At 47.1% G+C, this 14,328-nt stretch overlaps 1 protein-coding gene across 1 annotated transcript; it reads left to right on the top strand.

The window, feature by feature from the left end:
• The first annotated feature begins 1,684 nt into the window (after positions 1-1,684).
• Positions 1,685-13,047, top strand: LOC117066089 (histone PARylation factor 1-like). The gene is given in 6 exon segments (XM_033181558.1): positions 1,685-1,853; positions 1,972-2,046; positions 11,860-12,240; positions 12,548-12,609; positions 12,611-12,977; positions 12,980-13,047. Coding segments are annotated over 6 exon segments (1,122 nt in total).
• Positions 13,048-14,328: the final 1,281 nt, after the last annotated feature.

Below are 14,328 nucleotides of genomic sequence, written 5' to 3'. Positions count from 1 at the left end.
TGGAGTCTCTTATGTCTACTTCTTTCTATATAGATACAGTAACAGTCTGATCTTTCTTTTCCCCACACCACTCACAATAAGAGAATTGTTAATTAAAATCACACCAACATATATTTTTGACCTATCATATTGTCAACCCACTCTGTTGTCAAGTTTGTGGATAAATAGGCACCCATATTAGTTGGCTCAGGCTGCCATAACAGAATACTATAAACTGGATGGCTTCAACAACAAAAAAATTATTTTCTCACAGTTCTTGAGGCTGGAAAGTCTAAGATCAAAATGCCAGGTGATTTGGTTGCCAAGAGGGCCCCTCCAGGCTTGCAGACAGCTGCCAGATTGCTGTGTGCTCCCACGGGTGCACAGAGAGCAAGTTCTCTGGTGGCTCTTTTTATAAGAGCACTAATCCCATTAAACTGGGGCTCCACTCTCATTACTTCATGTAACCTTAATTAACTCCTAACCCTGTCTCTAAATACCATTGCCCTGGGGGTTAGAGCTTCAGCATATAAATGTGGGAGGGACACAAACATTCAGTCCATAACAGTTCTTGTGAAGGGCCATTGGGTTATGTCTATCAAAATTTACACTGCATTGATCTTTGACCAAACCATCCTGCTGCCTACTGATACAGCGATTGCTATGGGCTGAGTTGTATCTCCTCAAAATTCATGTTGGTGTCCTAGACCCTCATACCTCAGGATGGTACTGTATTTGGAAATGGGGCCTTTGAAGAAGAAATTAAATTGAAACCAGGTCATTATTGTGGGCCCAAAACAATCTGACCGGTGTCCTTCTAAGAAGAAGAGATGGAGACACAGATCCACACAGAGGGCAGACCATGTGAGGACACCGGGAAGGAGCCATGGAGAACGGCCTCAGAATGAGAAAAATCTGCTGACACCTTGACCTTGGGCTTCTGGCCTCCAGAACTGTGAGAAAATACATTTCTGTTGGAGCCGCTCAGTCTGTGGTATTTGCTAGGACAGCCCCAGAAAAATATTACAGTGGCACACACGCAAAATTCCACATGTAGTAATTGACTCATTGCCACATCGTTCATGATAGAAAAGGGTGGTATCACTCCGAGTGCACATCTACAGGGTGCTGATGACATTAACTATGATCCATCTATCTGACGGGAGGCCATGCAGCTGTGCAGATGACGGAGGAAACACTGCATGCTAAAAATAAAGGATGTTCACTTACGACGTTAAGTTCAAAAAGTAAACGAACTGCAGGACAGACTACATAGTATACTCTCCTCTCACTTGTGTTAGACGAGAGGGAATAAGAATACGTGATATTTATTTGTATTTGCATGAAAAATATAAAAAATGGAAGTTTACACAGAAGCCATGAACTACTTACTGTCGCCGGGTGGCTCAAGCCTGTAACCCAGCATTTGGGAGGCCGAGACTGATCACGAGGTCAGGAGATCGAGACCATCTGGCTAATACGTGAAACCCTGTCTCACTTAAAAAAATAAAAAACTAGCGGGCGACGAGCGGGCGCCTGTATCCCAGCTACTCGGGAGGCTGAGCAGGAGAATGGCGTAAACCCGGGAGGCGGAGCTTGCAGTGGCTGAGATCCGGCCACTGTACTCCGCCTGGGTGGCAGAGCAAGACTCCGTCTCAAAAAAAAAAAAAAAAAAAAAAAAAAAAGAACTTACTGTCTAGTGAGGATGATTGATTTGATCTCTGAACCATGTGAACATAGGCTTGTGAATGTGTCCCATGTCGATGCTGCCCTGTGGACAAATCCTGCGTGGTTGTCTCCCATGTGGATGTACGACGTGGATATATCCCATGTGGATGTTATCCCCTGTGAATACATCTGTGTCACTGTATCCCGTGTGAAATTATCCACGTGCATGCCTCCCATATGAATATATCTCGTGTGGCAGCATCCATGTGCATGTGCCCGTGTGGCTGTATCCATGTGCATGCGTCCTGTGTGGGTGTATCCCAGGCGAATGTTTCCGCATGGACGTGGCCCACGTGGATGTATCCCACCTGAAGCTACCACTTGTGCGTGTGCTATCTGGTAGTCATTAATGCTGCTCACTGAAATTGCTGGTTTTCCTCCTCCTAGGCTCGTGGTCAGATTGCATTTCCACGTCACTGGAAGTCAGAAGCAGCCATGTGACTTGCATAAGTCAGTGAAGTGTGAGCAGAAGTGACAGATGCCATGTTCTTTCTCCTGCCCAGAGATCAGCAATGTTCAGGCAGTGGAGGCTCTGTCGGCCAGGATCCTCAAGGGAAATTACACGGAGCAAAGCTGCCAGCAACCGGGAACAGATACGCAGTATGAGTGACGTTGAAGCCACAGAGACCTTGGCATTGTTACCACAGCACAACCAAACTTACCCTGACTGACACAGTTATTTATTTTAAAAAATAAGATTTGAATTAGGCCAGGCATGGTGGTTCACACCTGTAATCCTAGCACTTTGGGAGGCCGAGGCAGGCAGGTCACCTGAGGTCAGGAGTTTGAGACCAGCTTAACCCCATTGCTACTAAAAATACAAAAATTAGCCAGGCATGGTGGCACGTACCTATAATCTGAGCTACTTGGGAGGCTGAGGCAGGAGAATTGCTTGAACCCGGGAGGCCAAGGCTGCAGTGAGCCGAGATCATGCCACGGCACTCCAGCCTGGACAACAGAGCGGGACTCCATCTCAAAAAATAATAATAATAATAAGACTTGAATTAAAAATAAAAACACAGGGCCGGGCGCAGTGGCTCAAGCCTGTAATCCCAGCACTTTCGGAAGCCGAAATGGGTGGATCACGAGGTCAGGAGATTGAGACCATCCTGGCTAACACGGTGAAACCCCGTCTCTACCAAAAAATACAAAAAACTAGCCGGGCGAGGTGGCGGGTGCCTGTAGTCCCAGCTACTCGGGAGACTGAGGCAGGAGAATGGCGTGAACCCGGGAGGCAGAGCTTGCAGTGAGCTGAGATCCGGCCACTGCACTCTAGCCTGGGCCACAGAGCGAGACTCCATCTCAAAATAAAAATAAAAATAAATAAAAACACAGGAATTAGTCTGTATCCATCCAGGGGAGAGAAGCCACAGCGTAGGGGGGTCACCTCATCTTGCTGCACTTTGCTTTATTGCTCTTGCTAGATACTGCGATTTTCCAAGTTGAAGGTTCGTGGCTACCTTGCACTGAACAAGTCCATCAGGGCCATTTTTCCAACAGCATGTGCTCACTTCCTGTCTCTGTCATGTTTTGCTAACTCTCCCAATATTTCACGCTTTTTCCTTATTATTGTATCTGTTATGGTGATCAGTGATGATTCAAGTGACTATTGCACTTGTTTTGGGCACCAGGAACCGTGCCCATGTAAGACAGTGAACTGAATCCATATGGGTGCGTTCTGACTGCTCCACCTACCAGCCATTTCCTGTTTCTCTCCCTCTCCTCCAGCCTCCCTATTCTCTGAAACACAACAATATTGAAATTAGACCGATTAATAACCCTACAATGGCCTCTAGGTGTCCAAGTGAAAGGAAGCGCCATGCATCTGTCACTTTAAATCAAAAGCTAGAAATGATTAACCTAGAGAGGAAGGCTGCTGAAAGCCTTCTTTCATCTTAAAAGGTTGTTTTTCTCCTTCCAATTTGGAAAGAACTGAAAACATTTCCATGAGCCCCTAGAAGCACTCTGGGCCCTAGGCACTGTGCCTACTGCACCTGTAGACAAGTCAGCACTGCCCGGTGGGCAGGGTTAAGATGACTTGCTTGGCCAGGCTGCGGCCACGTGCTCACCTGGGGCCTAAGGAGGTGAGGTTCACCCAACCACACGAGCCGAGAGTGGGAGAGAAGGGTCCACGGGAAAAACCCAGGGTCTTTCTCCAAAGAAGACAGGATGTGGAAAAGTCCCATGCAGGCAAACCACAGATGACCCCAGGCCCGATGCAGCTGAGGCTGAGGTTGCAGCCCTCAGCGGGTCACCCCATTCTCAGATGCACACTTTCTGGGGCCAGGCCTGAGGCTAAGCCGCGCGGGGGTGAGAGAACTGGGAGCAGGGGGAAGGGCAGGCAGAGCACTAACCCCTAGGACCTCTTTCCCTGGAGAGGCAGCAGTTTGAGAATAAAACCCAGAGGCTTTTCTGACAATGGTGGCTGATAGCAGACCTGGCTGAAGCCATTTGTTCTTTCTTTCAGTCAACTTTCATTAAGTGTTAAAACCTTTGATCTTACTTAATGGCAAAAAGACCTGCAGACCACACAGTGCTTTGACACAGAGGGGACGAAGACGCGCCACGTTGCAGGGCATGTAGAGTCTCCTTCGACTTCAAATTCGATGCCTTGTCACTATGCGTCCCTTACCCTTCCCTTTTAACTAATAGTTGTCATATGTGTTATATCTGTATATATGGCAGAATCTATCAAACAATGTTATCATTTTCTCCTTTAGCAGTCATTTGTATCTTTAAATAATAGAGGAGAAAAATAGTCTGGTGTATTTACCTGGACATGTAGCATTTCTGCTGTTCTTTCATTTCTGAAGTCCCAAGTTTTCCTGTGGTATCCTTGCCCTTCAACCTGAAGAACTTCCTTTAACATTCTTTTTCTTTCTTTTTTTATTTTAGAGATGAGGTCTTGCTCTGTCGGCCAGGCTGGAGTGTGGTGGCGTGATCGTGGATCACTGCTGCCTCAAACTCCTGGGCTCAACTGATCCTCTCACCTCAGCCTCTGGGGCAGCTGGGATTACAGAGGTGTACCACCCTGCCAGCTAATGATTTTTATTTTTATTAATTAATTTATTTATTGAAACAGGATCTCTGTTATCCAGGCTGGAATGCAGTGGTACAATTATGGCTCACTGCAGCCTCGATCTCCTGGACTCAAGCCATTATCCTGCCTCAGCCTCCCAGGAAGCTAGAACTATAGGCACACGCCCCCACACCCAATTAATTTTTTTATTTTTTGTAGAGATGGGGTCTTTCCATGTTGCTCAGGGTGGTCTTGAACTCTTGGGCTCCAGTGATCCTCCTGCCTCAATAACATTTCTTTTATATCAGGTCTGCTGGCCACAAATCTCCTAGTTTTCCTTGATCTGGGAACATTCCTGAAGGAACATTCATGGGATATATAGGATCCTGGGTGCTGTAGAGTCAATGTTTGCATCCCCTCAAAATCCATATGTTGAAACCTCAGCCATATTGTGATCGTATTGAGATGTGGGGCCTTTGTGGGGGTGCTAGGATCATGAAATCAGAGCCCTCCTGACTGGGATTAACATTCTTTTTGAGACAGAGTCTTGCTCCGTCATCCAGGCTGGAGTGCAGTGGCGCAATCTCAGCTCATTGCAAGCTCCACCTCCTGGGTTCACACCATTCTCCTGCCTCAGCCTCCCAAGTAGCTGGGATGACAGGCGCCCACCACCACGCCCGGCTAATTTTTTGTATTTTTAGTAGAGACGGGGTTTCACCGTGTTAGCCAGGATGGTCTCGATCTCCTGACCTCGTGATCTGCCTGCCTTGGCCTCCCAAAGTGCTGGGATTACAGGCGTGAGCCACCACGCCCAGCCGGGATTAACATTCTTATAAAAGAGGCCCCAGAGAGCTCCCTTGTCCCTCCCACCATGTGAGGACACAGTGAGAAGCAGCTGTCTGTGATGCAGAAAAGGGGCCCTCACTAGATGGTGAATCTGCCCATGCAGTGATCTTGGACTTCCCAGCCTCCAGAACTGTGAGATTCTCTGTCTGCTGTTTACAAGTCACTCAGCCATCACATTCTGTCATAGCAGCCTAAATGGACTAAGACACTGGGTTAACAATTATTTCCCTTCAGCACTTGAAAGATGTTGCTCCCTGGTCTTCTGGCCTCTGGGATTTCTGGGGAGCAATCCACAGTCTGCTATTCTCCTGTGTGCCATGTGTCACTCTTCTCTGGCTTCTTTCTTTCTTTTTTTTTTTTTTTGAGACGGAGTCTCGCTCTGTCGCCCAGGCTGGAGTGCAGTGGCCGGATCTCAGCTCACTGCAAGCTCCGCCTCCCAGGTTTACGCCATTCTCCTGCCTCAGTCTCCCGAGTAGCTGGGACTACAGGCGCCCGCCACCTCGCATGGCTAGTTTTTTTTGTATTTTTTTTAGTAGAGACGGGGTTTCACCATGTTAGCCAGGATGGTCTCGATCTCCTGACCTCGTGATCTGCCCGTCTTGGCCTCCCAAAGTGCTGGGATTACAGGCTTGAGCCACCGCGCCCGGCCCTCTGGCTTCTTTCAAGATTTACTCTTCATCTTTAGTTTCCATGGCATGATTAAGATGTGTGTGAGTGTGGTTTTCTGTAAGTTTATCCTTTTGGAGATTTGCTGAGCTTCTTGAATCTGTATAAATGTTTATTCAGCTTGGGAAATTTTCAGCCATTATTTTTTCAATATATTGTTTTCTGCCCAGTCACCTTGTACTCTCTTTCTGAGACTCCAATAACACAAATCATCAACCTTCTCATATTGCCCCATGGCCCCTGAGGCTCTTTTTCTTTTTATACTCTTTGTTTCTATTATTCAAATTGGATTGTTTCTACTATTCTACCCTCAAGTCCACTCTTTCCTCTGTCATCTCCATTCAGTTACATATCTCATCCACTGGACTTTTGATTTCAGATATTGTATTTTCCAGCTCTAAAATTTCCATTGGTTGTTTCTATTTGTGTGCTGAGAGCATTTACCTTTCATGTTTTTTTCTAGGAATATTTGCCTTTACCTCTTGGGGCATAGTTCCTTTTTTTTTTTTTTTTTTTTTGAGTCAGAGTTTCACTCTTGTTGCCCAGGCTGGAGTGCAGTGGTGTGATCTCAGCTCACTGCAACCTCTGCCTCCCAGATTCAAGTGATTCTCCTGCCTCAGCCTCCCAAGTAGCTAGGATTACAGGCACATGCTACCATACCCGGCTAATTTTTGTGTTTTTAGTAGAGATGGGGTTTCACCATGTTGGCCAGGCTGGTCTCAAACTCCTGACCTCAGGTGATCTGCCCGTCTCAGCCTCCCAAAGTGCTGAGACTAGAGGTGTGAGCCACCACATCTGACCATCATTTTTTTTTTCTAGGAATGTTTGCCTTTACCTCTTGGAGCACAGTTCTACGAGCCGCTACAATGTCTGGGTTATCTGGAGACCAGCATCTCTTGCTGGTTAACTTTTCTCTTGAGAATTGGTCACATTTTGTTGGTTATTTGAACTTCAATTAATTTTGGATTGCATCCTGGACATAATTGAATATCACGCATGAGACCCTGGGTGTTTGTTAAAATTCTCTGGACAGTAATGTTTTACTGTGGTGGCTTTAGCAAGCTATCGATCTTGACTAGGTTCAGATCATACATGCTGCCTCATCTTCTATGTGTGGTAGATGCAATGCCACCTTCATTTTCAAAGACTTTGGTTGGTGGAATGTAAGGTGGCACAGCTGCCCTGGAGTTAAGTGTGAGAGTTTCTTGTGATGCTAAACATGACTTACCATGTGACTCTACAATGACACTCTTGGACATCTGTCTCAGAGACATGAAAACTCATGTTTAACAGAAACATGTACATGAATCTTCATAGTCACTGTGTTTACCACAGCCCAAAACTGGGAACAATAATCTAAATATCCCTCATGGGAGGAAAAGTTAAAAGAACTCTGAAACATCCATGCAGTGGAATATTACTCAGAAATAAAAAGGAACTGGCTATTGATACATGTAGCAACTTGGATGGATCTTGCAGACCTTATGCTTTGTGAAAAAAGCTAATCTTAGAAGGTAACATACTGTATGATTCCATTTACGTAACTTCTCAAAATGACAAAGCTATGGGAATAGAGAACAGATTAGCACTTGCCAGAGCACAGGGAAGGGCATGGAAGTGAGTAAACTGTACAGGGGTAGCACAGGGAGTTTGTAGTGACAGGAGTGGTTCAGGGTCTTGATTGTGGTGGTTACACATATCTATACAAAAATTGCATAGTACTATACAAACACACACACACGCTTATAAAAACTGATGAACTCCGAATAAGGTCTGTAGTCTAGTTAATAGCATTGTGCCAATGTCAACTTCCTGGTTTTAGTATCATACTACAATGTCTTATATAATTGTATAAGATATCCCCATTGGAGTTGACAATGGAGGATAAAAATAGCAAAAAAAAAAAAAAAAAAAAAAAAGATATTCCCCTTGGGGGAAGCTGGGTGAAGAGTACACAGGATTTTCAGCACTATCTTTGCAACTTCCAATGAATCCATGGTTGTTTAAAAGTGAAAAAAAATTTTTTTTTTTAAGATGGAGTCTTATGCTGTTGCCCAGGCTGGAACGCAATGGTGTGAGCTCAGCTCACTGTAATCTCCGCCTTCAAGCAATTCTCCTGTCTCAGCCTCCCAAGTAGCTGGGATTACAGGTGCACAACACCACGCCCAGCTAATTTTCATATTTTTAGTAGAGACAGGGTTTCACCATGTTGACCAGGCTGGTCAGGAACAGCCAAATGTGAAAAACTTTTTTTTTTTAAGACAGTGTTTTGCTCTTGTTGCCCAGGCTGGAGTACAGTGGTGCGATCTCAGTTCACTGCAACCTCCACCTCCCAGGTTCAAGCGATTCTCCTGCCTCAGCCTCCAGAGTAGCTGAGATTACAGGCTCAAGCCACCATGCTCAGCTAATTTTTGTATTTTTAGTAGAGATGGGGTTTCACCATGCTGGCCGAGCTAGTCTAGTACTCTTAATCTCAGGTGATTTGCCCACCTTGGCCTCCCAAACTGTTGGGATTACAGGTGTGAGCCACCACACCCGGCTGTGAAAAACTTTTAAAAAGACTTTGGTATGCTGCTCTGGGTCTGTTCTGTGCAACTTGCAGGCAAGCCTGGGATTTGCATTCATTCATCCATGGAATTAGGGACCCCTTCTCAGCCCTCTCCTCTTGGGGTTGACCTCACACTCAGTGGCTTCTGTGGGATTCCTCTCGGAGTTTTGTGTGCTTGTGCTGCTGGCACCATAGTGCAGCTTTGAACCTCAGCTGCCCTCAGTTGAAGCAGGAGAGAAAAAAAGGGAAAGAAATGAACCCAAGGGCCTCCCTTCCATGCACGCTGCATGTTGCAGAGGGCCCTTTCCCAGTCCTCTGGCTAGAGAAATGGTATGTTGTTATAAAATACACATTTGGTTTTCATCCGGGCTTCCTGGTCTACAACCCCTAAAATCCGTGGAATCTCCACACTGGTGTCTTTCATATGCTGAAGAGGTGGGTGAAGGCGGGCAGCCCCCAGGTAGCTCCAGGATGGGGCTGGTCACCAGAAAGACCCAGGCAGGACTAGAGGCCTGGGGCTTCCAGCCTCACCCCCCAGCCTCCAGGGAGCGGAGAGGGGCTGAAGGTTAAGGTGTTCACCCATGGCCAGTGATTTAACCAGCCATGCCCATGTAATGAAGCCTCTGTATAACCTCCAGGATAGCTGAACACATGGAGGTTCCTGGAGGTGCCCAGGGAGGGCATAGAACCTTCGCGCCCCTTTCCCCATGCCTTGCCCATGCATCTCTTCATCTATATCCTTTGCAATACCCTTTATAATAAACCAGCAAACGTAAGTGTGTCCCTGAGTTCTGTGAGCCACTCTCGCAAATTAATTGAACGCAACTTAAAGCCGGTCCATCAGGAGTTCCTGAGGCCCAGGCTTGGGAGTGGCATCAGAAGTGGGGGCAGTTGGCCGGGCGCGGTGGCTCAAGCTTGTAATCCCAGCACTTTGGGAGGCCGAGATGGGCGGATCACGAGGTCAGGAGATCGAGACCATCCTGGCTAACACTGTGAAACCCCGTCTCTACTAAAAAATACAAAAAACTAGCCGGGCGAGGTGGTGGGCGCCTGTAGTCCCAGCTACTCGGGAGGCTGAGGCAGGAGAATGGCGTGAACCCGGAGGTGGAGCTTGCAGTGAGCTGAGATGCGGCCACTGCACTCCAGCCTGGGCGACAGAGCGAGACTCCGTCTCAAAAAAAAAAAAAAAAAAAAAGTGGGGGCAGTCTTAGGGACTGAGCCCCACCCTGTGGGCTACGATGCTATCTCCAGATAGATAGCATTAGAATATAGAGGACACCCAGCTGGTACCTGATGCAGAATTGGTTGCTTGCTTGCTGGCGTGTGGGGAGAAACCCCCAACACTTGGTCACCGAAGCCTTCTGTGTTGCTTATTGTGGCGTGGGAGCAGAGGAACAACGGTTTGTGTTTTTTCCACTCACAGATGGTTCTCTTGGTGCCTTTTCTGCCCATACATGCTGCACAGTTCTGTACTGGGGCTGACCTCAATTCAAAACTGGGAGACAAGAAAGAAAAAGAAACTGGGAAACTTGCCCTTGAATGGGTCATCCTTCAAGTTTCAGCTCTTCTGTCCAGTCTGCCTGCTCTTGTTAATACTGCAGAGTTCTTAGCTAGTGACTTGTTGATTTTGTCCCCAGTCGGCGGCATGGATGAATTGTAGTGGTCTCTTACTTCATCTTGGCCAGTTTCAGAATCCAAAATATAATATTTAACCTCCCTAATTACCATGCAAGACTAATATTAATTCTCCCATTTTATTTATTTATTTTAATTTTTTTTTTTTTTTTTTTTGAGATGGAGTCTCGCTCTGTTGCTCAGGGTGGAGTGCAGTGGTGCGATCTTGGCTCATTGCAAGCTCTGCCTCTCGGGTTCAAAGGCTTCTCCTGCCTCAGCCTCCCGAGTAGCTGGAATTACAGTTGAATGCCACCACGCCTGGGTAATTATTTTTTTGCATTTTTAGTAGAGATAGGGTTGCACCATGTTGGCCAGGCTGGTCTCAAACTCCTGACCTCAGGTGATCTGCCCGTCTCAGCCTCCCAAAGTGCTGGGATGACAGGCGTGAGCCACCGCACCTGGCCAATTCTCCCATCTTAAGGATTAAAAACTTGAGGTTTAAAGGTATAGCCATCTGTCCAACCTGTATAGCCAATGCTAAGGTTTATCTCTATTTAAAATTAGCTAGTGAAACTTGTGTGGGGTGGAGTCAGAAAACGGGGGAGGGCAAAAGTAAACAGGTGATGAAAGAACAGAGTGGTAGGGGAGGAAGAGGGTGAAATGGGAGAGAAAAGGAAGAGAAGGCCAGGCACAGCAGCTCACACTTGTAACCTGAGCGCTTTGGGAGGCTGAGGTGGGAGGATCACTTGAGGCCAGGAGTTCCAGGCCAGCCTGGGCAGCATAGCAAGACCCTGTCTCAGCAACAACAAAAAATTAACCAGGCACGGTGGTGCGTGGCTGTAGCCTTAGCTACTCAGAAGGCTGGGTCACTGGGTCAGGAGGATGGCTTGAGCCTGAGAGTTTGAGGCTTCAGTGAGTTATGTTTCTGCCACTGCACTCCAGCCTGGGCAGCAGAGCCAGACCCCATCAAAAACAAAAACAAAGGCCAGGCGCGGTGGCTCAAGCCTGTAATCCCAGCACTTTGGGAGGCCAAGACGGGCGAATCACGAGGTCAGGAGATCGAGACCATCCTGGCTAACACGGTGAAACCCCGTCTCTACTAAAAAATACAAAAAACTAGCCAGGCGAGGTGGCGGGCGCCTGTAGTCCCAGCTACTCGGGAGGCTGAGGCAGGAGAATGGCGTAAACCCGGGAGGCGGAGCTTGCAGTGAGCTGAGATCCGGCCACTGCACTCCAGCCTGGGCGACAGAGCGAGACTCCATCTCAAAAAAAACAAAAACAAAAACAAAAACAAAAAAAGGTGCTGCAGCTGCAGAATGGTCGGCGGTGGCAGGAGGCGCAGGTCCGGCTGGGAGGGGCCTATGAAAAAACAGTCAATGTGAAGAAAAGTAAATTCTGTGAAGATGATGTGATCTTCAAAAAGAAGTAGAAAATGATTATAAGCTCTCTTCACCTGAAGATGTTGATGGCTTCTGGAAGTTCTGTGAAGAACTGGATCCTGAAAAGCCTGCCGGTCACTTTCTGCAAAGCCTCGGGCTTCAGTTAGTTGGTCCTTCTGATATCCTTGCTGGAAAACAAAAAACGCAGGAAAATTCAACAGGCCCGAATGTTAATCTTCATTGGAGGTTTTACTATGATCCTCCTGAGTTCCAGACCATTACCATTGGAGATAATAAAACTCAGTACCACATGGGGTATTTCAGGGATTCTACTGATGAACTTCCTGCATATGTTGGTATAAATGAAGCAAAGAAAAAGTGTACAATTGTTCCAAATGGAGATAATGTATTTGCTGTAATCGAATTATTTTTGATGAAAAAACTTAAAGAAGTAACGGATAAAAAGAACACTGGGCCGGGCGCGGTGTCTCATGCCTATAATCCCAGCACTTTGGGAGGCCAAGGCAAGCAGATCACCTGAGGTAGGGAGTTCGAGACCAGCCTGACCAACATGGAGAAACCCCGTGTCTACTAAAAATACAAAATTAGTCGGGCATGGTGGTGCATGCCTGTAATCCCAGCTACTCAGGAGGCTGAGGCAGAGAATCACTTGAACCCAGGAGGCGGAGGTTGCGGTGAGCCAAGAGCACACCATTGCACTCCAGCCTGGGTACAACAGCAAAACTTTGCCTCAAAAAAAAAAGAAAGAAAAGAAAACTAATCTCTTGAAAAACATAGATGAAAAACTCACAGAAACAGCCAGAGAAGTGGGGGTACTCACTGAAACAGAGAACCACGAAGATGAAACAGAGAGATAAGAAAGTTGTGACAAAGGTCATTCGTGGTGCAGGCTTGGCTGTTCCAGTGGATAAAAATCATGTTGGGGACACAGAGCTCCCTGAAACACATGCTGACATCAAGAGAATTTGCAAGACAATAGTTGAGGCTGCAAGGGAGGAGAGACTGAAAGCTTTTGTTCCCATTCAGGAAATGATGACTTTTGTGCAGTTTGCTAATGATGAACGTGATTACGGCTTGGGGCTTGAGTTGGGAATGGAGCTCTTTTGCTGTGGCTCCCATTATTTTCATAAAGTTGCTGGCCAGCATTTACCTCTTGCATATAATCTGTTGAAGAGGAATCTGCAGAAATTACTGAGGATCATCTCGCAAACAGAAGTAAAGAGAACATAGAGCAACTTGCTGCATGAGTGAGGTGGCTTTGTTTGGTGTACAGTATTTCAAAAGATTAGTGTTAAACTTGTGATTTTTGTTTTGTTTTTAAGGAATACAAAAAATAAACATTTAATAAAAACATTTATAAGGTAAAGAAAAAAAAAGAAAAGGCAAAGGAGGAGAAAATAGAGAAGGTCATCTCCTTCCCCATGGGTCAGCACGTACCAGGCAATGCAGCTCTACACAGAGAGCACCCACCCAGAACCCACCGCCTTCACACAGTCCCCTCCCTTCCTGAAGTTAGTGTAAGCACATCAGCCAGTCTATGATGTCATCTTATCTCCTGTTCCAGTCAGGGGCCCGGGCTTAAAGCAATCAGCCCTGGCATCTCCTTGTTGACTATTCATCCAGAGTGGTTGGGCAGGTATCAAAATTGGCTGAAGGCCATGTGTGGTGGCTCTTGCCTGTAATCCCAGCACTTTGGGAGGCTGAGGCAGGAGTATCACTTGAGCCCAGGATTTAAGAGCAGCCTGGGCCAGGCGCGGTGGCTCACGCCTGTAATTCCAGCACTTTGGGAGGGCATATCACGAGGTCAGGAGATGGAGACCATCCTGGCTAACACGGTGAAACCCCGTCTCTACTAAAAATACAAAAAATTAGCCGGGCGTGGTGGCGGGCACCTGTAGTCCCATCTACTCGGGAGGCTGAGGCAGGAGAATGGCGTGAACCTGGGAGGCAGAGGTTGCATTGAGCTGAGATCACGCTACCGCACTCCAGCCTGAGCAACAGAGCGAGACTCCATCTCAAAAAAAAAAAAAAATGTAGCCTGGGCAACACAGAGAGTCCTCGTCTCTGCCAAAGAAAAGAAAAAAAATGGCTGAAGATGAGAATTTTTTTTCTGCCTTTAAGGGAATGATTTTTCTCTCCCTATCCAGTAAGAATGAGAAAGTGCCGTGCTCCAGTTGCGGCTGGCATTTATCTTGCAGCTGTGAGAGAAGATGGCCCTGGGGATGAAGCCTGTGAAAGGACCACGCAGCCCGCCCAAAACCCTTCCTTCCCCTGGATCCCCTTCTCAAGGAAGCCCATGTCAGTGAGGGTTTCTGTTAATTGCAGCGCAAGGCATCCCAATGGCCCCCAATGGGTGTCTCTCTTCCCAGCCTGGGATGCTCCTGGCGTGCCCCAGGTGATGCTGGAGAGACTCCTGACTCAGCCCAGGGGCAGGGCAAGCCACCTCTGCCACAGGGGAACAAGTGTGCCTGTTACTGTCACTACCCAGATCTATGTCCCTTATACCTGTAAGCACATCCCAGTTTTCC

The sequence above is a fragment of the Trachypithecus francoisi genome, unplaced genomic scaffold, assembly GCF_009764315.1.
Source record: "Trachypithecus francoisi isolate TF-2019V2 unplaced genomic scaffold, Tfra_2.0 Lachesis_group2, whole genome shotgun sequence".
In the NCBI taxonomy this organism is placed as follows: Eukaryota; Metazoa; Chordata; class Mammalia; order Primates; family Cercopithecidae; genus Trachypithecus; species Trachypithecus francoisi.
This window is presented reverse-complemented; position numbering and strand designations above follow the sequence as displayed.